The sequence below is a fragment of the Thalassophryne amazonica genome, chromosome 5 (assembly GCF_902500255.1).
Source record: "Thalassophryne amazonica chromosome 5, fThaAma1.1, whole genome shotgun sequence".
Taxonomy (NCBI): domain Eukaryota; kingdom Metazoa; phylum Chordata; class Actinopteri; order Batrachoidiformes; family Batrachoididae; genus Thalassophryne; species Thalassophryne amazonica.
In genome coordinates, this window is record NC_047107.1 from 127793910 (window position 1) to 127819527 (window position 25618).

Below are 25618 nucleotides of genomic sequence, written 5' to 3' on the forward strand. Positions count from 1 at the left end.
TTCAGTCTGACAGCACAGACAGAATCAACACCGCCGACATGACGACACGCTAACAAAAACAGACGCTTTGTTTTGGTTCACGTGCAAACTAATAACAGGAGGAAAACCGGCTACCGTGGCGTTCCCACTCAGCCCCGCCCACTGAATTGGTCACTTTCAACATGTCTGTCAAATCTGGTTCGGGACAATAAACCTCATGTCGCCTTTCAGCACGACGTACAGAAACAACAACAGAGTCGGTGTCAGCGCATCGCTCCGTCCACACCGTTAGCACATGGGCTGATGACAAACCGCTAACCAGCACCGCGCAGGCTGACCTGCCGTGGCAAACATACGTGTTTTCATTTCATCAGCGTGAGGTCAGAGGTCAGGGGGTCTGGGGCGGGAGCCCACCGGGGGGCTTCGCTTGGTGCCTGGCTGGAAATCGGTGCCCAATGACAATGATTGTAGGAAATATTCAGAATTTCTCCCAGATTGTTTTTATTCGTTCGGGGGGGGGGGGGGGGGGGGGGGGGAGGTGCTGCTTTTTCAGTTCAAACAGCTGGAGGTCATGAGGACGGTATTATGAAGGATTCTGTCTGCAAACTCAAGTTACTCAAAATCTATTGATCTGAATGTCTTGATTTAACCCAATGGGCTTGTTGATAATCGTTGGATTAGTTGAGTATCGAAATAATCGTCGTTTGCAGCGACGTAACACAGAAGAAAACACTTCTGCATGTTGAGAATAATGAGACAAAAACCCCATGTGTTTGCGACCCGTTTGAGGGCTGAAAAAAAACCTTTTCTTGTTTAATTGTTTCTAAAATCTTCTTCTGCCGTCAATGAAACCGAATCTGTTGGAAGATGACGTGTTTTTGCACACGCTGATGTTTCTGACCATCGCTGACTTTCTCGCACTCGGCGAGCGGTACGCGGATGCAGAGTGCACCACGTCGATTGACCAACAGAGTCGAATCCATACGGAGTTAAATGTGACAACTCGTATGAAGACGTTAACCCCCACCCCAAGAGGCCAGCAGAGATAAATCACTGCTCCCGTCTCATCAATACACAATCAATGACTATCAACACAAACACAACTAATATGCAGAGAGACGTGCGCACATCCAGCCGCTGACGGACTCACAAATCTACAGAATGTTATCGGCTCGCTCTCTTTGGCGTATTGACCAAACTATTAAAGCAGAAAGCTCACATAATGTCCTCTCATCAGACAGTCCAGCTCATCAAAGGAAAACCAGTAGCCGATATCAACGCACACACGCGAGGAACACGATCCGGATCCCGACGCTAACGCGTTAGCATGTCTATGGCATTTTCAATGTTAAAAGTTATCATTAAGCAGTTGCAGCTGTCATCACATTCGGGTACATTTGTTTTCAAATTGTAATATTTCTTAAATTTATTTTTGTTTATATATTAATAATCTAATGATTATTATATACAATTTTAGAGAAAGAGACAAAAAGAAATAGATCACTGTGCCAAGAAGGGAATCTCTTTAGGGTCAGTGACCCTATGGCCTTGTTTAGAGAAGTGTTTCATAAATGTTAAAAAAAAATTCATATATTTGCAGTTTAGTTGAATAATAAATTGAATTTTGTCTCATTTGTTTTTGTCTATAAGCACATGCAATATCAATATCAGTGCTCAGATGACAGTAGCTTCTGGGAAAGGTGCAAGTTGCAGTAAACTGTGATGCCAAGCGCTAAGGATACATGCTATCCAGTCACAGCAGAGGAAACTTTTTTTTACTACTGAGCAAACATCGTTAGACTTTTTTAGGTTCAATGATTCCACGGCGTGTAGATGTTATGGCGTCAGTGACCCCATGGCCTTGGTGGAGGTTTACACTCTCTGAGTGCTTCTAGTTATAATCTGTTTTCACACCGAGTTGCAAAGTGAAAGTAGCCAAGTAGCAAAAGATGTTACTACTGGCTGTTTTCAACACGTATGTTTGCCCGTAGCTCAGAGGCTGCTGGAGTGAACATACCAGATGTTCAGGGAATGTTGTTCAGACCATTAGCTAACCTTGACAGGAATTTCAAGATTTTTTTGGGGGGGAGGGGTCATATTTGGAAGCATCAAATCATTGCATCAAACCACACCCAGCTCTCTAGTCCTCTGAGATACGGCTGCTTGAAGTTGAAAGGGCGCACCAATTATACATTAGCACATATCTAAGTAATTAAGAGGATAAAATTCCAAACATAACAAAAATTTACAAAATTCTGAGAGATCAAATCAAATCAATTTTATTTATATAGCGCCAAATCACAACAAACAGTTGCCCCAAGGTGCTTTATATTGTAAGGCAAAAGCCATACAATAATTACAGAAAAACCCCAACGGTCAAATCGACCCCCTGTGAGCAAGCACTTGGTGACAGTGGGAAGGAAAAACTCCCTTTAACAGGAAGAAACCTCCAGCAGAACCAGGCTCAGGGAGGGGCAGTCTTCTGCTGGGACTGGTTGGGGCTGAGGGAGAGAACCAGGAAAAGACATGCTGTTGAGGGGAGCAGAGATCGATCACTAATGATTAAATGCAGAGTGGTGCATACAGAGCAAAAAGAGAAAGAAACACTCAGTGCATCATGGGAACCCCCCAGCAGTCTAAGTCTATAGCAGCATAACTAAGGGATGGTTCAGGGTCACCTGATCCAGCCCTAACTATAAGCTTTAGCAAAAAGGAAAGTTTTAAGCCTAATCTTAAAAGTAGGAACTACAAGTAAGCCTGCAGTCTGAGAGCGAAGTGCTCTATTGGGGTGATATGGTACTATGAGGTCCCTAAGATAAGATGGGACCTGATTATTCAAAACCTTATAAGTAAGAAGAAGAATTTTAAATTCTGTTCTAGAATTAACAGGAAGCCAATGAAGAGAGGCCAATATGGGTGAAATATGCTCTCTCCTTCTAGTCCCCGTTAGTACTCTAGCTGCAGCATTTTGAATTAACTGAAGGCTTTTCAGGGAACTTTTAGGACAACCTGATAATAATGAATTACAATAGTCCAGCCTAGAGGAAATAAATGCATGAATTAGTTTTTCAGCATCACTCTGAGACAAGACCTTTCTAATTTTAGAGATATTGTGCAAATGCAAAAAAGCAGTCCTACATATTTGTTTAATATGCGCATTGAATGACATATCCTGATCAAAAATGACTCCAAGATTTCTCACGGTATTACTGGAGGTCAGGGTAATGCCATCCAGAGTAAGGATCTGGTTAGACACCATGTTTCTAAGATTTGTGGGGCCAAGTACAATAACTTCAGTTTTATCTGAGTTTAAAAGCAGGAAATTAGAGGTCATCCATGTCTTTATGTCTGTAAGACAATCCTGCAGTTTAGCTAATTGGTGTGTGTCCTCTGGCTTCATGGATAGATAAAGCTAGGTATCATCTGCGTAACAATGAAAATTTAAGCAATGCTTTCTAATAATACTGCCTAAGGGAAGCATGTATAAAGTGAATAAAATTGGTCCTAGCACAGAACCTTGTGGAACTCCATAATTAACCTTAGTCTGTGAAGAAGATTCCCCATTTACATGAACAAATTGTAATCTATTAGATAAATATGATTCAAACCACCGCAGCGCAGTGCCTTTAATACCTATGGCATGCTCTAATCTCTGTAATAAAATTTTATGGTCAACAGTATCAAAAGCAGCACTGAGGTCTAACAGAACAAGCACAGAGATGAGTCCACTGTCTGAGGCCATAAGAAGATCATTTGTAACCTTCACTAATGCTGTTTCTGTACTATGATGAATTCTAAAACCTGACTGAAACTCTTCAAATAGACCATTCCTCTGCAGATGATCAGTTAGCTGTTTTACAACTACCCTTTCAAGAATTTTTGAGAGAAAAGGAAGGTTGGAGATTGGCCTATAATTAGCTAAGATAGCTGGGTCAAGTGATGGCTTTTTAAGTAATGGTTTAATTACTGCCACCTTAAAAGCCTGTGGTACATAGCCAACTAATAAAGATAGATTGATCATATTTAAGATCGAAGCATTAAATAATGGTAGGGCTTCCTTGGGCAGCCTGGTAGGAATGGGGTCTAATAGACATGTTGATGGTTTGGAGGAAGTAACTAATGAAAATAACTCAGACAGAACAATCGGAGAGAAAGAGTCTAACCAAATACCGGCATCACTGAAAGCAGCCAAAGATAACGATACGTCTTTGGGATGGTTATGAGGAATTATTTCTCTAATAGTTAAAATTTTATTTGCAAAGAAAGTCATGAAGTCATTACTAGTTAAAGTTAAAGGAATACTCGGCTCAATAGAGCTCTGACTCTTTGTCAGCCTGGCTACAGTGCTGAAAAGAAACCTGGGGTTGTTCTTATTTTCTTCAATTAGTGATGAGTAGAGATGTCAGCAGATTCTCCACTGATTTGACACAGAATTACATTTCACACTCTGACTATGTGGTGGGTAACTAGTAAAGCGGAGTCAGATACGCTACAAATCCACTTTATCTGTGAGCTTTAGAAGTCGGCCATCAAGATAACTACCGCGATATCACGGTCTATAATTCTAACGGTCAGATCAGGAGTTGGGCTTTCCAATATCTAGACCTGGGATCAGTTCCCAGTCACATCCCCTGTGTGTGTCCTTGGACAAGATTCTTCTTCTGTCCCATCCCAGTCCACCCAGCGGTGAATGGGGGCCAGCCTTTGCTGGGACATTAGCCTACAGCGGACTGGCCTCCTGTGTCGGGGGAGTCATAGATGCTCATCAGCTTCACAGAATCCGAGGATAAGGACCAGCAGCCGCGGGCCTCGTGGCCGGAACAAGACTTACTTTAAAAGATGGAGAGAAATCAGTGGAACAGTACAGAGTTTAAGTGTCTAAAGGTCACAATCACAGTCAGCGGCTTTTAAAGGAGGACCAGGAGAAGACCTGTGACCTTTGATCTGACGAGCCGAGAGCTCGGACAGAAATGTCAGGTTTGAAAGGCATGAAAAGTAAAGCGACAAGAAGGTAACATCTGAATAACACAAGGTTCTACTCTTGGATCCAGTCAGAAAACCACCTCGTTTTTTGAAGAGGACTCAGAATTTTTTCACTTTCAGCAGATGAAAAATAAATTACAATAATCCGTGATGCCTGAAGATATGTGTGTCAAAGTTTCAAAAGTTGTTAGAATTCTGTGTCCCATGTTTGTGTGGAGTTGTCCTGGAAACGGACCTGGACCCTGATGCTGAACGTCGGCTGGACTGCGTGAGCAGGAAAACGTGCGATTAACATGTCATTAGACGACTAAACCAAAAAGAGATTTAAGTTTGAAGGCCTTCACGAAGCTGGCAGTTTGACCGTGGAGGCGTGATACATCACAAACACGTTTCAGTCATAAACATCATGAGCCGGCGCGGTGACGCCTAAACTGTGGAAGCTGGAGATCAAAGTGCTTTGAACAAAAAACCACGTGGACTATAAGCAGTGAGAACTTGTCTAAACGCAGCGGCAGTAAACACATCAATCAGGGCGGCGGCGGTTATTAATGGCACACGGTGCTGTGGCTCGCAGAGCGTTTCTTTTGTAAGACGTCAGAGCTTTTAGTGGAAACGCCGCCGATTTATGTTCAGATTATTTTCCTGATTCATCACTCGTCACCAACGCAAAACTTAAACAACGTCCAAGTTTCAAACCAAGTCCGAAGTGGACCTCAAGGCCTTGTCCACATAAATAAACCACTCCTCTGACGACGGAGTTTGGTGAAATGACACAAGAAAATAAAACACACAAATGGAAAAAACCCACAAGAGACAGAGCTCAGAGGTGTTTGAGCTTTTATTTGGAGCTGATATAAGAAGTCTTCAACTTTCAACTTTCCCACCAAATATACATGAAAAAAAGATCTAAGAAATCAGAGAGAGAGCTGAAGGAAAGGAGACATTCAGGAAAAGAGATAGCACTTAAGGAAAGGAAACATTAAGGAATGGAGAGATACAAGTTACAGTATCCTTACCCCAATTCGATTCATGTAACAGTATCTCTATCCCAATACGTGTCACAGTATCCCTATCCCAGTCTGATACATGTAACAGTATCGCTACCCCAATTCGATACATGTCACAGTATCTCTATCCCAGTTTCATACATGTAACAGTATCGCTACCCCAATTGGATAGATGTAACAGTATCCCTATACCAGTTTGATACATGTAACATTATCGCTACCCCAATTCGATACATGTCACAGTATCTCTATCCCAGTTTCATACATGTAACAGTATCGCTACCCCAAGTGGATAGATGTAACAGTATCCCTATCCCAGTTTGATACATGTAACATTATCACTACCCCAATTCGATACATGTCACAGTATCTCTATCCCAGTTTCATACATGTAACAGTATCGCTACCCCAAGTGGATAGATGTAACAGTATCCCTATCCCAGTTTGATATATGTAACAGTATCGCTACCCCAATTCAATACATGTAACAGTATCCCTATCCCAGTTTGTTACATGTAACACTATCGCTACCCCAATTCAATTCATGTAACAGTATCCCTATCCCAGTTTGATACATGTAACAGTATCGCTACCCCAATTCGATACATGTAACAGCATCTCTATCCCAATACATGTAACAGTATCCCTACCCAAATTCGATACATGTAACAGTGTCCCTATCCCAGTTTGATACATGTAACACTATTGCTATCCCAATTCAATTCATGCAACAGTAGCTCTATCCCAATACATGTAACAGTATCCCTATCCCAATTTGACACGTAACAGTATCCCTACCCCAGTTTGATACATGTAACAGTATCCCTACCCCAGTTTGATACATTTAACAGTATCCCTACCCCAATTCGACACGTAACAGTATCCCTAACCCATTTGATACATGTAACAGTATCCCTAACCCAGTTTGATACATTTGACAGTATCCCTACCCCAATTCGATACATGTAGCAGTATCAATATCCCAGTTTGATACATGTAACAGTATCCCTGCCCAAATTGGATACATGTAACAGTATCCCTATCCCAGTTTGATACATGTAACAGTATCCCTATCCCAGTTTAATACATGTAACAGTATCCCTGCCCCAATTGGATACATGTAACAGTATCCCTATCCCAGTTCGATACATGTAACAGTATTCCTACCCCAATTTGATACATGTAACAGTATCTCTACCCCAATTCGATACATGTAACAGTATCCCTATCCCAGTTTGTCACATGTAACAGTATTCCTACCCCAATTCGATACATGTAACAGTATCCCTACATGAATTCAATACATGTAACAATATCTCTATCCCAAAACATGTCACAGGATCCCTATCCAAATCTGATACATCACAGTATCCCTAGCCCAATTTGATACCTACCACGCCACTCGTATCATGATTCAATATATTTCATAATGCTTTTATCACTATTTCCTGCACATCATGATAAATTGCTGCTCGCCTAGTCACCGTCATTAGTTCACTGTATTTACACAGCACCAAATCACAACATACGTTGCCCTGAGATGCTTCACACGGGTGAAGCCTAACCTTAACTGAGTTATTTATTCATTGAAATAAAAGTAAAGGCTTAACGTCAAAGATACAAATGTTTCTGAACGATAAATTAATCAATACGGACTTGACGATGAGACTCTAATGATCCACAGCGTATTGTTAATCTACAGTGGCTGTGAGCCCAAACCCTCTGAGAGCACGTTGGGATTCGACGTGTTGGGAGAATGCTGGGCTCCGATCACACCGCGACGGCACTTCACGACTTTCGTGGGTTTGTTTACTTTGTGCATGGAATGAAATCTGGTCTAACTCTGGTCCGAATCAATGTTTGGCTTGTTCAGCTGAATTTTATCTGCTCCATCGTCCCATAAAACCTTCGTATTGACAGGCGGCTCGACATCGACCCCGCCACCCGCTTCCCCCCATATCCAACCCACATTTTTCTTCCCTATGAGTATTAGTTTATTGAATAAGTGGCATCTGTTTTCCTGCCCCGTCACCGTAAGGCGAGGTATTTCTCACCGACGCACACCGCTGATTTATACGCCGCTGTGACTCTCTCTGGAAAAACTAAAGCTAAGCAAAAAAATTTCCAATATGTCCCCCCCCCCCCCCCCCACACACACACACACCATTCTCCCCTCTTCACTGTTGTATAAAATAATGTTTGTGGATGTTATACACGCAAAAGGTGCAGTGACAATTAACATCAGACACCAGGTGATTTTTCTTGCACCTGAAATTGTTCAACATCTACACAATAAACGCTACAGAAGCACTTTGCACAAAATTAACTGCTGAGGTTTGATGTAAGTGAGAATCCAAAAAAAGAGACAGTCAGCAAATATAAAAATTTTGTCACAAATAACGAGTCCACCATCGTTCAGTTCAACACGATGAAGCTAAAACAACAATCGTCATCTCATGAGGACATCTGGTGAACTGTGATGCTCAGATTATCTGAAGATGGAACTTTTTATCTCATATTTCATGCTTATATTTTGTGGAACACTGCCACCTGGATGTGTATGTTGAGTGGATGATGGAAATTAGAAGCAGGTGTAAGTTATCAGTGAGAGAGAACGACGGTTTCCACACAAAACTGGACTAAATAAGTCGAAGAAATATACTTTGCTTCTGATTCTTTCAAAGTGGTTAAGTACTAAAACCCAACACAGTCACTCCTCCACACCACCCTGCAGAAAGGATTTTGTAGAAATATAGTCCAAGCACACACTTCTTACTACTCTCTGTCATCACGTGTGTGAAGTCATGAAGTCATGTGTAGCTTGAAATGAGTTTGATAGGTTGTTTTGTTTCCAAAGCCTAGTTGTGGTTGCCACTAATTTCAATTTCAATTTATTTTCATTTATATAGCGCCAAATCACAACAAAGTTGCCTCAAGGCGCTTCACACAAGTAAGGTCTAACCTTACTAACCCCCAGAGCAAGAACACAGGCGACAGTGAACTCCCTCTGATGATTTGAGGAAGAAACCTCAAGCAGACCAGACTCAAAGGGGTGACCCTGTGCTTGGGCCATGATACAGACACAACTGACAAAACAAATATACAGGAAATGTTGCCGGTGCACAGGACAGGACGGTCTCTGGGACAGACACCACACCCATCTCTGGATGGAGCTGCACCTCAAACAGAGAGGAAAAAACAGAATCAGGCATTAGAAAGACAACAAATACAGTATAATTTTCAGCATTAAGCAACAAGAAAAACAGTAGAAATACTAAGGTGAAAGCCGGCCACTAGTCCTGAGCTTCACTAAAAGACCCAGAATTTAGGTAAAGTTGAGGCCGCGTCACGCTCCAATTACTAATAAAATGAATTTAAAAGAGTAAAAAGTATAGAAACATACTATACCAGTATGCTAGTCATACGAAAGGGAAAATAAGTACGTCTTAAATCTGGACTTGAAAGTCTCCACAGAATCTGACTGTTTTATTAATGCAGGGAGATCATTCCACAGAACAAGGACACGATAAGAGAAAGCTCTGTGACCTGCAGACTTTTTATTCACCCTAGAGACACAAAGTAGTCCTGCACCCTGAGAACGCAAAGCCCGGGCCGGTACGTGGGGTTTAATTAGGTCAGCTAGGTAGGGAGGTGCCAGTCCGCGAACAATTTTATAGGCTAGTAGCAGAACCTTAGAATCTGATCTCACTGGGACAGGAAGCCAGTGAAGAGATGCCAAAATGGGTGTAATGTGGTCAAACTTTCTGCTTCGTGTCAAAAGTCTGGCTGCAGCATTTTGAACCAACTGGAGAGCCCTAATGTTGGACTGTGGTAAACCAGATAATAGAGTTCTGGTGGCCACAAAAGCTTAGTTCTGGTTGCCACCAAACCAAAGTGTTCTACTGTCCACTAAAGCCTAGGTCAGGTGACCACAAAGAACTAGTGTTTGGTGGCCACCAGAACTAGGTTTTAGTGGTCACCTGAAAACTAGTGTTTGATGGGAACCAGAACTATTGTTTGATGGCCACCAGTGTTCTGGTGGCCACCAAAGCCTATGTCTCATGGCCACCAAACACTAATTCTGGTGGCCACTAAAACCTAGTTGTGGCTGCCACCAAACACTATGCCAGGTGACCACAAAACCATAGTTCTGGTGAGCACTAAAGCCTAGGTCAGGTGACTACAAAACCCTAATTCTGGTTGCCACCAAAGCCTAGGTCAGGAGTCCACAAAACCCTAGTTCTGGTTGCAAACAAACCTTAGTTTTCTGGTGGCCACAAATGTCTGATGGACACCAAACACTAGTCGTGGTGGCCATCAAACCCTAGGTCAGGTGGCCACCAAACCCTAGTTCTGGTTGCCAACAAACCCTAGTGTTCTGGTGGTCACCAAAGCCTAGGTCAGGTGCCCACAAAACCATAGTACTAGTTGCCACTAAAACCTAGTGTTCTGGTGGCCACCAAAGCCTATGTCAGGCGGCGACAAAGGCCTAGTTCTGGTTGCCACCAAACCCTAGTGTTCTAGTGGCCACTAAAGCCTAGGCTAGGTGGTCACAAAGAACTGGGATTTTGTGGTTACTTGAAGTAGTGTTTGGTGGCCACCAGAACTACTGTTTGGTGGCCATCAGACAAAGGCTTTGGTGGCCACCAAAACCTAGTGTTCTGGTGGCTATCAAAGCCTAGTTATGGTGACCACTATAGCCACTACTGCTTGTTATAATTCCAAAGACGTGATTCAAATTTTTTTCTGACCCTCTTCAAAATGTTTGCTCTCTCCTGGGGTAGTTTTGATTAAAATAATGGCCAGAGACTAATCAAAGAAGTCACACAGGGTGAACTAATCCATCAGTGAAGAAGCTATTGCTAATGTAACCTGTGGTGTATCCCTCACTGGGCTCAAACTCACAGTTAGAAGCCTGGTTTGAGGGTTTTGCTCAAGGCACAGCACCACCTGCTGGCCAAAATTAGATATACAAACAAGTTCTGACTGTTTTACCTGAACTTTTTGCTTTTGGCAGCATGATGTTTAACAAAAACATCACTATACTTTAAATATAATAAGTAAATGAAGAGAAATTTTCTCACAGAATCACACCGAAGGCTAAAACAGCACAATATGAATATTTTGGGGGCTTTTTTCTACTGATATTTGTTGATTAGCTTAAACTTACTTTGCTGTCCTGGTTAAATTTACCATATTTTTTTGAGTCACAGCAGAGTAAACGTTGCATGGTCTTATCAGGTTATTTATTTTATTGTAAATGGAACTCACTTTTTAACACAGCATTTCCCAGAAGGTGAGTCTGACATGTGCACACCACAGCATGTGCTGCTGCTTAACCTAATGACTTTTATATTCCAAGAATAAGACAAATAAACATGCAAGATATTGATGGTTATTATTTCAGGCAGACAAACATGGACTGCTTATCCACAGGATCAGAAAACTACAATAAAAACGTGAGTCCATTTGTTTGTTTGTTTTTTATCAGCTCTTTAATTTGGGGTTTTTGTGACTGTTGTCATATCATTTTATTACTGGAATTTATTTTGTTGAATATATTTAATATTAAAATATTATTATCATTAACAAACATGATTTTTTTGGTATATAACTTGCACTGGAGTAGGAGTCAGAGGACCTCCCTAACTACTCAAAAAAATATTACTTATAGTCTGGAAAATGTGGTAAGTTGGCGCCAACACACACACACACACACACACACACACACACACACACACACGCACACACACACAGACATGTTTCTGGAACATTTTGGTGAAAATGTTGGACCTAGACTACAACCAGTACCAATAAACTCGGAAACAATGGAGTTAGTAAAGTTTTCACGTAGTGGGATAAGGGAGGCGGAGCCTAATCTGGAACCAAACCATTACTTGTATAATGATTGGGGATGATGTCATGAGTTTGTAAGATATTAGAAAGTGTCGAAATGGCTTGCAACAGTAATGTTTGTGAGAAATGGAGAGTGCTGAGTTTTCAGACTTGGTGGAATGCGTGTGCATCCTACCTGTCGGGGTTCTGTGGACACACGTGCATCTGCAGCAGGATTCTTTGGGTGAAGGTTTTGAAGCACTGGCCACACTTCCACAGGTGCCAGTCGCTGAACTCGCCGCTCAGCTGGCTGGTGGAAGTCGGACTCGCCAGGACTCTCTGGTTTTTTGAGCCCAACTGACAAAAACTGGAGTCTGACTGGACCCCAGCCCCGACTTTGTCCAATAAGGAGAAACTCCTGGAGCAAGGGGAATGGGGGAAGACCATGGAGCGCATGAGGGAGGTGGAAGGAGACGAGGAGGAGGAAGAGCTGGAGGAGGAAGGTTTAGTGTTCTTGCTGAAGGACTGGAGGGACTCCTGTCTCGTCATGGCCTCCATCACCGTGGCCGGGACGTTTACTGGAGACAGAAGACAAAAAGACGAGCTTCATTTGGGCCCCCCAAAAACTAATTAATGACATGAATGAATGGTAAAAATGTGGAAAGAAGGTGATGATGCAAAGATGTTTTTGACCACGTGTGACTTCATCATGAGGTTTTCATTCCAATCAATCGCCAATATTTTGCTTTCAATCTGAGGCTCCTTGGTTGTTGAGATATTAAAAAAATATTTTTTGTAAATATGTTGTCCTTGATGGGTGGCACAATGGACCAGTGGTTAGCACTGCTGCCTCACGGTAAGAAGGTCCTGGGTTTGATTACCACCTGTGGCCTTTCTGTGCGGTGCTTGTGTGTTCTCCCCTTGTTTGTGTGGGTTTCCTGCAGGTGTTCCAGCTTCCTCCCACATCCAAAGACATCCAGGTTAGATGGACTGGAAACGTTATAATTGCCCGTAGGTGTGAATGTGTTCTTTTGTCCCTCTGATGGACTGACGTCCTGTCCAGGGTGAACCCTGCCTTCAACTGGAGTAAGGGTTGAAGATGAGTGAGTGTTGTTTTTCCTTGACCTTTGACAAAATTTCTCCAAAATATAATCACCTGTAAGTATCAATCCAAGCAATATTCCCACCAAGTTTGAAGGAAATCCATCCAGCTGCTTTTGAATGATCTTGTCCAACCACACAGACACACACACACCTCTTTTCTCCTGTGTGAGTTTCTATGGTCAGGTTTACTTGTTAGTGATGCTGAGTGTAAAACAAAAACAAGGTGGCATGTCACGTTATTGTGCAATTAAAACAAACCAAACACATCAACAGATTAAAGAATAGCTTCTGGGTTGGTCTGACGCCCCGCCTGGACTGTAAACCTCCTCATTGTCTTAGTCCCGTAAGTCCCTGTGGACACTTTCACTTTCCATTCTGTAAACCGGTTTGTTTGGGGGAGGGTTTGGCTTCGTCTGTCGTGTGAAGTATTCCAACGACGACGATAAGAACAGGAACAGCTGATTTGTTTAACATATTTATAAATGTATCTCACAAACAAAAGAGATATTTACACAAAAACAGGTTTATTTATATATGCTCCCATGTTTAGTTTTTTTGTATATATATATATATATATATATATATATATATATATATATATATATATATATATATATATATATATATACGAGGGTAGGCTGAAAAGTTCTAAGGCTCACCAAGAAGGAGAAATGCCATTTCAATAAGACTTGGCATGCATTAAGTTCAACTCTTCAGATGACTAACTGTGTTTTTTTCTTCCAGGTTGTGAGGTAGTTTGTGGTTCATAGCCAAGTTTGAAAGTTCATGGTAGAGGGAAACGGCAAAAATGGACAAAATCTGGCATCGCGGTGTGATTAAGTACCTGCATATCTACAGTGCAGAAGTGGGCAGCTGAATTTAAGAGGGGCAGAGAGAGCCTTGAAGACGACCCAAGGTCTGGGCGGCCTGCAACAGCCACAACCCAGAAAAACATTGACCTTGTTCATGAAATGGTGATGGACGACAGACGATCGACGATTAATCAGCTAGCACATGCTGTGGGAATATCCCGTGAGAGAATTGAACACATTCTGCATGAAGAACTTGGAATGTCAAAGGTGTCAGCTCGGTGGGTGCCACGTCTTCTGACGCCTGATCAGAAACGCACCAGGCTAGTCATGTCGAAGGCAAACTTGGCGCAATTTGAAGAGGATCCAGCCAATTACATGGAACATTTTCTTACCCAGGATGAGTGTTGGGTTCACCACTTTGAACCAGAGACAAAAAAAAACAATCAATGCAGTGGAAACACACAAGGTCACCACCTCCAAAGAAGGCCAAGGTCGTTTCGTCTTCGGGGAAGGTCATGGTTTCAGTTTTCTGGGATGCCAAGGGCATTGTGTTCGTGGACTATCTTGAAAAGGGACAAACCATAAATGGACAGTACTATTCTAACCTACTGAGACAGTTACGTGAGGCTATCAAAAAGAAGCGACCAGGAAAGCTGACGAAAGGGGTGCTGTTCCATCAAGACAATGCCCCAGCTCACAAGTCAACAGTGGCCATGGCCACTAACCACGAGTGTGGATTTGAACTGGTAGATCACCCACCATACTCCCCTGACTTGGCACCCTTGGACTTTCATCTGTTCCCAAACCTGAAAAAAAACTTGGCTGGGAAGCACTATCGGAGCAATGATGAGGCGATGGCTGCCATTGAGGACTATTTTGACTCTCAAGATGAAAGCTTCTATGCCAAGGGAATCGAAGCACTCAAGCACCGCTGGAAGAAGTGTGTGGAGTTACAGGGAGACTATGTAGAAAAATAACCCTGAATTTGTTCAATTCGACAACTGCATCATAGTCAGCCTTAGAACTTTTCAGCCTACCCTCGTATGTATGTATGTATGTATATATATATACACACACACTCAACAAAAATATAAACGCAACACTTTTGGTTTTGCTCCCATTTTGTATGAGATGAACTCAAAGATCTAAAACTTTTTCCACATACACAATATCACCATTTCCCTCAAATATTGTTCACAAACCAGTCTAAATCTGTGATAGTGAGCACTTCTCCTTTGCTGAGATAATCCATCCCACCTGACACCATGATTAGTGCACAGGTGTGCCTTAGACTTAGAGAGAGAGAGAGAGAGAGAGAGAGAGAGACAGAGAGAGAGAGAGAGAGATCTATATATTATTATATTAAAATTTTATCGTAGCTAGAACCCTGTATATACATAAAATTATTGTGAGAGGACAAAACCCAGCAGTAGCGTTCAGTCACTTAATGGACACGGTGTCATTTTTCAGCATTTTTATTGACATTCTGAAAATATTTTGGTAACTGTGTGATGGAAACCCAACAGGTGTGACATCCTGATTAATGTGTTCATGCAACTCGATGAAACGACAAAACCACTTCTGACCAGAACTCAAGTCGGGCAGATGATCCCATCACCGGGGCGTAAACGTGTTGCCTGTTTTGTTCTCTGTTCCTTCTTCATTCCCACCATTCTGCATGGATAAACGCATCAGTCAAACGGCGAGATGCAGTGGCATTGCAGTCAGGTCATCATAACCGTTTTCCATCCTTCATCAGCTCACCTCTGCCATCAGGCCACCAGGCTCCATTGATCCTCTAATAACCTTATGAGCAGATAATTACACCATTTGTAAGTTTGCTGCTGGCGCTATCGATGGCTGCGTTAGCCGCGGCACACCCACACTTAATTCATCCTGCAACAGACACTGAATCCACAGAAATGTGCATCGATACCGTTTGGGCCGCGCAGGAAATGCATCATCAAAACGGTGGAATTATGCAGATGTGTTCTGCAACTGTGCAAAGTCGGGTTTCTTTGTCTGGGAGAGGCGGGACACGGCTGCAGCTTTGTTTCTTTCTCCCCCATGTCCACCACATGACAGAACCACCTTGGGTCCTGGATGCCAACCACCTAGGCAGACATCCAGTCTGTCCATTGGCCACAGCCAGGTGGAAGGTGGGCGTGTCCTGACCTTAAGTATTTGTTGGGGTCCTCGCTGCTGAGGTATCTGCATACTGGATCGTGTCCAAAGAACCAGGACACATGCCCAGAACATCCTAGCTAATGTTCCCTCACAATGTAAGAACCGTAGCACGCCTCATCTCAGTCTGCTGGAGAAACTGTTTGTCTGACACAAAGTCATTTCAAGGATGCTCCAAAGAGACAGAGTACCAAGGACAGGAAGTCCTCCCCTTAGGTCACAGGTGAGCATCCAAGTCTCATGACCAAAGAGTAAAACAGGAAGCATCAGGGCTCTAAGGACTTGGACCTTCATTCTCAGCAAAGTCAAACACCTGGGTCCAGTGACGTCATAACTCTATAGGATCTTCACAGGCGTCTCTGGATCTCAAAGGCCGAGGACCTGGACAGAACGTCACTGCTGAGACACAGTTACACTTCTGACTGCCGAGTCCAGGAAGTCTGTAAAAGCCTGGCTCTTAGTTTTGATCCAGGACCCTCACAAACCCAAACACCCAGAGTCCTCTCTCAGCTCCTCAAGTCCTGCAGTCAGGGTACCACCCGAGTCCACAAAGATCACAACATATCCACAAAGTATAGGTAAGTCTTTCCTCACTGACAGAGGTACCTCAGCCACTGTCCTCCACAAGCGTCCCCGACACCGCTTCCATGGAGGCGCTGAACGGCGGAGCAGCCAGAACTGTCCACTGTGTTTTGGGACTTTGACAGCATGTCTTTATGATACTTTACTGCCACAACATCTACTCCCCACTATGAAATACAGTTCAGAGGAAGTTGCCAAAGTTCAACAATGGAAACACTAAAGGGTAATAAAGTCTTATAAAATCAATGGATGTAATTATAAGCACGGTAATAACAATATGTCACAGAGGGAGAACAGATGGTGGACACGAAGACGTGAAGAAGATTGCATCTCCACTCATTAGTCTCCTCCTTTCTTCCCTCCTTTCTTTCCTGCCTCATCCTCTCACACGTTTTCTTCTTGTCCGTCTTGTGGTCGATGCACCGGCTGAGGACCTGAGTGAGGAACTGGAGGCTCTGTGTTTGTGATGGTCCTGGATCAGGACTGCGATTTTAATGACGTCCTGGAGCTGGCCGTCAGAAGTGTATCTGTATGCGGTGAAAATGAAACTGGAAAAGAAATGGGAACAGACCGGTGGTCTGTCTGGGTGGTTATCATCCAGGACCTGAGGCGGTTCCGCAGAGCAGTGGATGCTGTGACCTGATCTGACTTTGTTAATCCCAGCTGCTTCCACAAAATCCAAATTGAGAAATAATCTGGATACTAAACTGAGGACTAAATTAGACTAAAACGGTTGTTGTGTGAAAGAGTTTGTAACCTTCATGAGCATGAAAAACGCTTCATAGCAACATCCCAACAAAACGGGTTTTTAAGTAACAAGACGCTTCATCGTAAATATGTATGTTTGTAAGTATAAGTTTGTGTTATTACCACGTTATAAAGGTCACGAATTTTCACGAAAATTTCTTCATACCCAATCACCTCAGACAACAATACAATTAATCCACAATTATTACAAGTTGAATGTAATAATGGCACACATCAGAATTAGAACAACCATACATATACATTTGATTGTGTATGTACGCTAAACTTTGTCAGTCATAGTAGAGAAGTTTTCATGCTAATGTTAGCCCATTAACATCATATTGTGCGATGCCTATTAGCATCTTGTTATGCTATGCTAGTACGTTTTCATGGTAATGTTAGCCCATTAGTTATGTGATGCCAGTTAGCATCATATTATGCTATGTTAGCAAGGATTAATGCTAATGCTAACCCATCATGTTACATTACGCTAGTGAGTTTCATGGTAATGTTAGCTCATCAGCATCTTGCTATGCAACATATGCATCATGTTATGCTACACTGGTGAGTTTTGATGTTAATGTTGATTTGATGATAATGTTAGACTATGAGTATCATGTTATGTGATGACTGTTAGCAGTGTGCTGTGTTACACTAGTGAGTTTTCGTACTAATGCTAACTGATTAACATCATGTTATGTGATGCCTATTAGCATGCTATGATGCTAATAGCTAATGTTAGCCCATTAGTATCATGCTATGATGCACTAGTAAGTTTTGATGCTAATGTTAGCCAATTAGCATCATGTTATGTGATACCTGTTAGCAGCATGCCATGTTATACCAGCAGGTTTTCATGCTGATGTTACCCCATTAGCATCATATTATATGATGCCTGTGAGTATCATGTTATGCTGTACTAGCAAGTTTTCATGATAATGCTAACCCATTAGCATTGTGTTTTGTGACACCTGTTACCATCGTGTTATGTTACCCAAAGGAGTGTTTATGGTAATGTTATCCTATTAGCATCATGTTATGTGATGCCCATTAGCAGCGTGCCATGTCACACAAGGGAATTTTTGAGTTAATGTTCGTCTATTAGCATCATGTTATGTGATGCCTGTTAGCATCACGTTATGCTATGCTAGCAAATTTTTATGCTGATGCTAACCCATTAACATCATATTATGTGATGCCTGGTAGTGCTGTGTTATGTTACACTAGTGAGTTTCGATGCTAATGTTAGCCAATTAGCATTGTGTTATGTGATGCCTGTTAGCGTCACGTCATGCTAGGGTAGCAAGTTTTCATGCTATTGTTAGCCCATTAACATTGTGCTATGTGACGCCTGTTGGTATTGTGTTGTGTTACGATAGCTTCATGCTAATGTTATACATTTTCCAGTTATCAACTGCAAATGAATTTAACATCTATAATTTAGAAGGACCTAGGAACAAGTTTCTCAGTATTTTTTCCTCAATAATTATTCTAAGGAAGGACAAATTAGTCAACAGATTATCACCACATTTATTGTCTATAATGAAAACAAGGTATATTTTAATCCATCAATTTATATTTCTTAAATAAAATTAAATTATCTGTTGTTATTTGAGAGATTTTGCATGCTTCATTAATGTCGTAAATTTACAAAAATATATATTTGAAGTACAGTAAAACTCACATATAATGGATTCAGGTGGACCAGCGAATTTTGTCCGTTCTAATCAAAATCGGTTATATGTATGTAATGGATTAGTTACAGTCAGGAAGCATTGAATGATCTGCAGGGACTCCGGAATCGGGACCTGCCTCATTTAATGACCGGGTCAAAAGTTCGTCTGAAAAAATAAGCGTCTGCCTTAAATAAATGCCGGACATTATGTGCATTAAGAAGATTACATTTGGTCTGATTTATGCTTCTGCAGCTCCATAACTCTGTAACCATGCAACGACGTGGACGTGTGCGTGACCATCTTTATGCAATTTACAGCAGGAACAGAAACTTTTTCTGGATTAATTTGTCCCTCAATGAGCACCAAGTCTTTATACAATCATCAACCTCCAAACCAACGGTACAGCCCGTACAATTTCCCTCCATGAACTGTGGGTCATTTCTGTGTCTTTTTCTGACTCCGTGTTGTGAAGTTGGTCATATTTGTGGACTTTTCTGCCAAGCGCATTTGTTCCATGGTTGAAATGTAATCGACGTGTGCACTGCAAAAACTTTTAAAATATGACAGGAGAGGAAGGAGTGAAACCGCAAAAGTAACAAATCACAGCCTTTTGCGGTGCCTGTTGTTTAGCAGGTGCACGTCAGGCTCCAGGGAGGGTTCGCAGCCCCGCAGAGCGATCTGATCTAAAGCCCTTTGGTTTGTCACACCCAGGGATGTGTGTGAAACTTAACACCATATTACAGTGCAGGCAGCAAGCAGCATTTTGTTAATAATCGGGAGCCTTGAATTACACGCTGCCTTGTTTAGGCGCCGGGTCTGAGCACGGTTTGAAGAAAATAAACGGTTGATCTTTTAATCAAGGAAATACGGGCTTCATTTTGTTCCTCTGTTACTGAGCACATCCACACCGCTCTGTCCGGTACATGCAAGGGGTTTTTAATGGAAATACATTACGATGGGGTGGGACATTTTGTCCGATGGGAGTGAAAATCCATTATACAAAATCCGATATACACTGTGTTTATTACATGGAACACCAGACAAAAACACTGGGACTTTTGCTTTTGTCCAGTGAGTGCGAGTATCTGGTTTATATGATGACAGTTTAGGTGAGTTTTACTGTATTTTTGTTTTGGGGAGCTGAAATATTTTGAAGTGAATGGATGAAAATTAAACTTAACTCTGTGTTTTGTGTTTTTCGGAGCAGATTTACTGCTAATGCCTTTCAGTAAATCCAACTGCGGCTGTTGTATCTTTGTCACTTTTACACATAAACCTTTGTCTTTTCAACAAGATGTCTAATTTCTTTACACTGAGGACTTTCAGGAGACCAGAACCGGCCAAAGGTCTGAATGTTCTGCATCAACGTCGCTGTCTCGCGGTCTCCGCCGTGGACTTTGTCATCGTGCTTGTCTTTCATGGGCACAACCAGCAGATAATGACAGCGTGGAAAACCCAAATGCAGTTAGCAGCAGAACCTCTGTAATGTAGAACAGAGACGCTGTCCTTCGTACAAAATAAGTCTAATTTAATTTCATTTCATTTGGAAGTGAACAAACTGCAGCGTGGAACAAACGCAACATCGTCCGCGAATTCTGATCCTCCTCTCTGCTCCATCAGGAGCTTCAGGCTGTCACATCAACCAGGAACCTTCATCAATCTGCTGCTTTCTAATCACCAGTGGGACATCGTGGACTTTTGACGGACTTCACCGAGCATCAAGAAGTCTAAACGTTGCCCGTCCTGCAACCGTCCGTGACAGTGAAGACGAGTCGAGGACGAGGTCAGTGATTTCCCTAACTGCAACATCAGGTGCCGATTGGCTGAGAGCTCTGATGTCATCATTGTGACCAAGTCATCACCCAATTGTGATGTTGGAGGAGAAAATTATTTTGGCCATCTAAAAACCAAGACGAAACGAGATTATCACCGAGTACGATGTAATTTCAAACAAACACATCTCGAATGCTGAGTGCATGCAACTACAGTTCCTCATAGATCACAGCGCCCTCTGATGGTCACAGTCGACAAACGCGGCTTTAACAATCCGATACGTGATGGCGGTCTCACAGACCAGAGTCTCGTCGTCCCCTTTAATTTCCATAACTGTAGCAGGACGCCGCAGTCACACAAACTGTGACAGATGTAGATCAGCCTGGAGTCCTCCTACGAAGGCCCTGATTCCAGTTGGTGCCGGTACTAGTCCCAGGATTATGATGTGGATGAGAGGCTACAATTCATCTGGCAGGTTGCCTGTCCAACACAGGTTACTTCTTCAGCCAAGGCCAGCACTGGGACGATGTTCTGTCCAGGAATCGAGCCGAGGTCTAAATACTACTGGTAGCCCAACTCGTCATCCCACTGAGCGACCTGCTGTACCATGGATTACATTTGTTTGTTTGTTTCATTGTCTAAGGTGGGTCGGGACAAATATTCCTCTGATCTGGCAAGAGGGCGGAGTCACAGTGACGGCTGCCTTTGATCCAAATTTAAAACCCAGTTAATCCAGTTGATAATCCAGATGACAACGTTAAAGTGAAGAAAGGAGCTGCAAGTTCTGTCCAGGCTGGAATGTCCTCATAAACACACCAGACTACAGACGTGCCTGTGTGTGTGTGTGTGTGTGGTGTGTGTGTGTGTGTGTGTGTGTGTGTGTGTGTGTGTGTGTGTGTGTGTGTGTGTGTGTGTGTGTGTGTGTGTGGGTGCGTGTGGTGCTGTCACACTGAACAGCGTCGTTTCTTCTGTAACACAAACCAGTTTGTGGCCAAACCTCTCTAATTTGCAATCAGCACAATCTCGTTTCTCCGCGTCTCTGAAGGTCCAAGTCCTAATTAAATTCTTCTAATTCAGAGACAAACTTCATGTTTGGTTTTTCTTTCCATAATTGTATCAGGAAAAATAAAAGTTAAAGTTTGTTATCCCGCCTGGAGGCAGATTTTTTTATTTTTTATTTGCCAAATCCACAGAATCACGGAGCAGAAAGCTGCACAAGATGTAAACAAGAAACGACAAAAAAAAAAGGATTGGTGAATGAAACACTAGAAGAGATGAAGATGAGAAGTTTTCTCACAGTTTTCGTCCTGAGCGATGCACTGCAGCGGGATGCCGAAGAAAGAAGTGTAGGAGTCGTTGTACCAAACCAGAAGCTCGGTTCCTCTAGGGATGTCCATGCACGCTCGGTAGAAGATGCACGACCTGCAATGACACAAACCGATGGACACATATGACCTCAGGAACATCACGACTCATCAGAGTCTGAAACTAAACAAAAGGTGCAAAAAAAAAAAACCTGTACATCCACCCATCTACCCATCCCAGGTCCTCCCAGGACTGGGACATGTGGGGTCTACATGAGTCCTGTTGAGATCTGCAGACTGCTCACAGGTTTGGGGACCATCATGTGGATGAAAACTGGAGAATGTCGACTTTATTGGCTGAGCTGACATCAGTACAAAGACTGACTCACCATTTGCAGTCCATTTTGGGCCATGGGTCATTGTGTCCACTGGTCATTTCTGTCTCAAGTCTTTGTTGAGGTTTGTTTTAGTTATATTGTCAAAGCAGGTGGTCTCTCCACTGAGTCTGGTCTTCTCGGGGGGTGGGGGGGTGGGGGGGGGGTTCCATAAATACTGTAAATCAATCATTAGGAAATACAAACAGTGTGGTATTGGATGGTAAATCTGCATGCACAAGGCAGTTTTTAAAAACTGAGTGACTGTACAAGAAGATGACAAGTGAGGGAAGCCACCAAGACAGCAGTGCAGGAGTTACAGGCTTCTATGGCTGTGATTGGAGGAACTGTGCATAGCAACTTTTGTCTCTTAGATCAGTGGTTCTATGGCTTCCTGGAGGAAGATCTTACATGGAAGTCACACATAAATTACATAAAAGCAAAAATAGCGAAAGCCATTGCTGTTTTGCATAAAGTAAAATTTTCATTAAATAGTTATGGTTTATTAACATTGTACAATTCATTAATTGTCCCACATTTAACTTATTGTGTAGAAATCTGGGGATCAACATGTAAAACCTATACACAACCATTATTTATTGTGCAGAAAAGAGCTTTAAAAATGATTACCAATAGTCGTTTTAGAGATCCATCTAATCCATTATTCATTAAGTATACGGTACTTAAATTTCATGATTTAGTTGATTTGAAAATATTACAATGTATCAAGCTAACAAACATACCTTACCAATAAACATTGAAAATATGTTTGAAAAAAGAGTAAGTAGTTACAATTTGAAAGGAATAGAAGTCTTTAAAAAACCAAGATTCAGAACCAAAGTAAAGGAACGGAGTATTGCAGTGAATGGTGTAAAATTATGGAACAACCTCAACAAAGAAATCAAAGAATCAAGGTCGCTTAAATTATTTAAAAAACGTATTAAATTAGATGTATTAAGTAAGTATGAAACTATGAAATAAGTCAGTGGGCTATGACAAAGCCTAGGGTGTGATCTGTTAGTGATGTCTAGAATGTTTTAAGTTTAAAATGTAACCTGTTAGGGATGTAATCTTTTAAATAATGGTTAAAATTATGAAATAAGTCAGTGGTATGTGACAAGTCAAAAATGTAATCTGTTTAATAATGTTGAATAATGATACTTAAAATTGAAAGATTGTATTGTTAAAAGGGGCAGAAAATATAAGACTTATAAGACTCCTTTTCATTCAAAGTCTTGTAAATTTCATTTCTGCTTTTCTGTCTTTTTCTTTTAAATGAATGAAAAAAAAAAAAAACAGGGAGGAATTTTAACAAATGCTTCAATTCTTCCATGTGCCTTCTGTCAAAATATTACAAATTTTACATCATCTTAAGAAAAGATTTCTGTGCTGCTCCACCTCTGCAGACTTTACTTCCTTTTGCTTTTTAGATCTGTTCTTACTTTTACTCAGTTTTAATTTTATCTGTCGCTTGTAGGTGGAACAAAAAGAAGGTTAGAGGAAAATCAAAAAGCAAAAATAAATGAAAAGAAAGAAAATTAAATGGATGAAATGTTTTAAGACAAAAGAAAAGGCAGAGATGGAGGAGGAGAAAAAACAACACTGCACCATGTGATGAGGCGTGTGTGCGTGTGTGTGTGTGTGTGTGTGCGCGCGCGCATCATCATCACTGTAAAGTACTTTGAAAATCTGTTTCAGATGAAAAAGCACTACAGACATGCCATTTAAAGGAGAGAGTAGTGAGGGAAGCCACCAAGGATGAACAGAGGTTTGTATGCTGATTCTTCAGGGGAGTTGTCATTGGGATCTTGGTGGCTTCCCTCACTAGTATCTTTTAAACAGTGAATGCAGTCCATCTACTGTTTAGTGGGGGAAGCCACCAAGAAAGGACAGAGGTTTGTGTGGTGTTTCTAGTGATGGAAACCAGGAGGAGGAAGGAGAAGGAAGTTATATTTTCACCCGTTTGTTTGTTTGTTATCGTTATGAAATTTAACGGGAGATTCATATCTTGATAGTTAAGAACTGATTCAACTCAAGGTCATAGGTCAAAGTCAGGAAAAATCCCTATTTTTTAACGTTGAACAAATTTTCAAAAAATAATAACTCTGTCAAAAAGACTACATTTCTTTCATATTTGATGATATTTGATTTCATATATGTAGGATGGTCTTCTTTATTGACTGACAAAGTTTGATCCAGATCTGATCCAGATTACAGAATTTGTGGCCATTTAAATTTAACATTGAAACCCCCATTTAATGCACATTTTACATTATATCTAAATCAAAAGTACCTCAATCAATCATTTGTGACAGTGAGGTGCAGAATGACACTCTCAGTAAACAGACTAAGTTTGATCCACATCTGATCCGCATCTGATCTGCAGTGGTTTGAATCATATTTATCTAATAAATTACAATCTGTTCATGTAAATGGGGAGTCTTCTTCACGGACTAAGGTTAATTATGGAGTTCCACAAGGTTCTGTGCTAGGACCGATTTTATTCACTTTATACATGCTTCCCTTAGGCAGTATTATTAGAAAGCATTGCTTAAATTTTCATTGTTACGCAGATGATACCCAGCTTTATCTATCCATGAAGCCAGAGGGGACACACCAATTAGTTAAACTGCAGGAATGTCTTACAGACATAAAGACATGGATGACCTCTAATTTCAGGCTTTTAAATTCAGATAAAACTGAAGTTATTGTACTTGGCCTCACAAATCTTAGAAACATGGTGTCTAACCAGATCCTTACTCTGGATGGCATTACCCTGACCTCTAGTAATACTGTGAGAAATCTTGGAGTCATTTTTGATCAGGATATGTACTTCAATGCGCATATTAAACAAATATGTAGGACTGCTTTTTGCATTTGCACAATATCTCTAAAATTAGAAAGGTCTTGTCTCAGAGTGATGCTGAAAAACTAATTCATGCATTTATTTCCTCTAGGCTGGACTATTGTAATTCATTATTATCAGGTTGTCCTAAAAGTTCCCTGAAAAGCCTTCAGTTAATTCAAATGCTGCAGCTAGAGTACTGACGGGGACTAGAAGGAGAGAGCATATCTCACCCATATTGGCCTCTCTTCATTGGCTTCCTGTTAATTCCAGAATAGAATTTAAAATTCTTCTTCTTACTTATAAGGTTTTGAATAATCAGGTCCCATCTTATCTTAGGGACCTCATAGTACCATATCACCCCAATAGAGCGCTTCGCTCTCAGACTGCAGGCTTACTTGTAGTTCCTAGGG

General features: G+C 41.7%; 1 protein-coding gene across 2 annotated transcripts in view; it reads right to left on the reverse strand.

Annotated features, from left to right (window-relative positions):
* prdm6 (PR domain containing 6) overlaps window positions 1–25618 on the reverse strand; it is a 164010-nt gene that overhangs the window by 20000 nt on the left and 118392 nt on the right. For both annotated transcript variants that reach the window (XM_034171337.1, XM_034171338.1), the window contains exons 6-7: window positions 21980–22104; window positions 12001–12382 (exon numbers count right to left, since the gene is read on the reverse strand). In XM_034171337.1, coding sequence (XP_034027228.1) covers window positions 12001–12382; window positions 21980–22104 — 507 coding nt within the window. The remainder of the gene's footprint in view (window positions 1–12000; window positions 12383–21979; window positions 22105–25618) is intronic.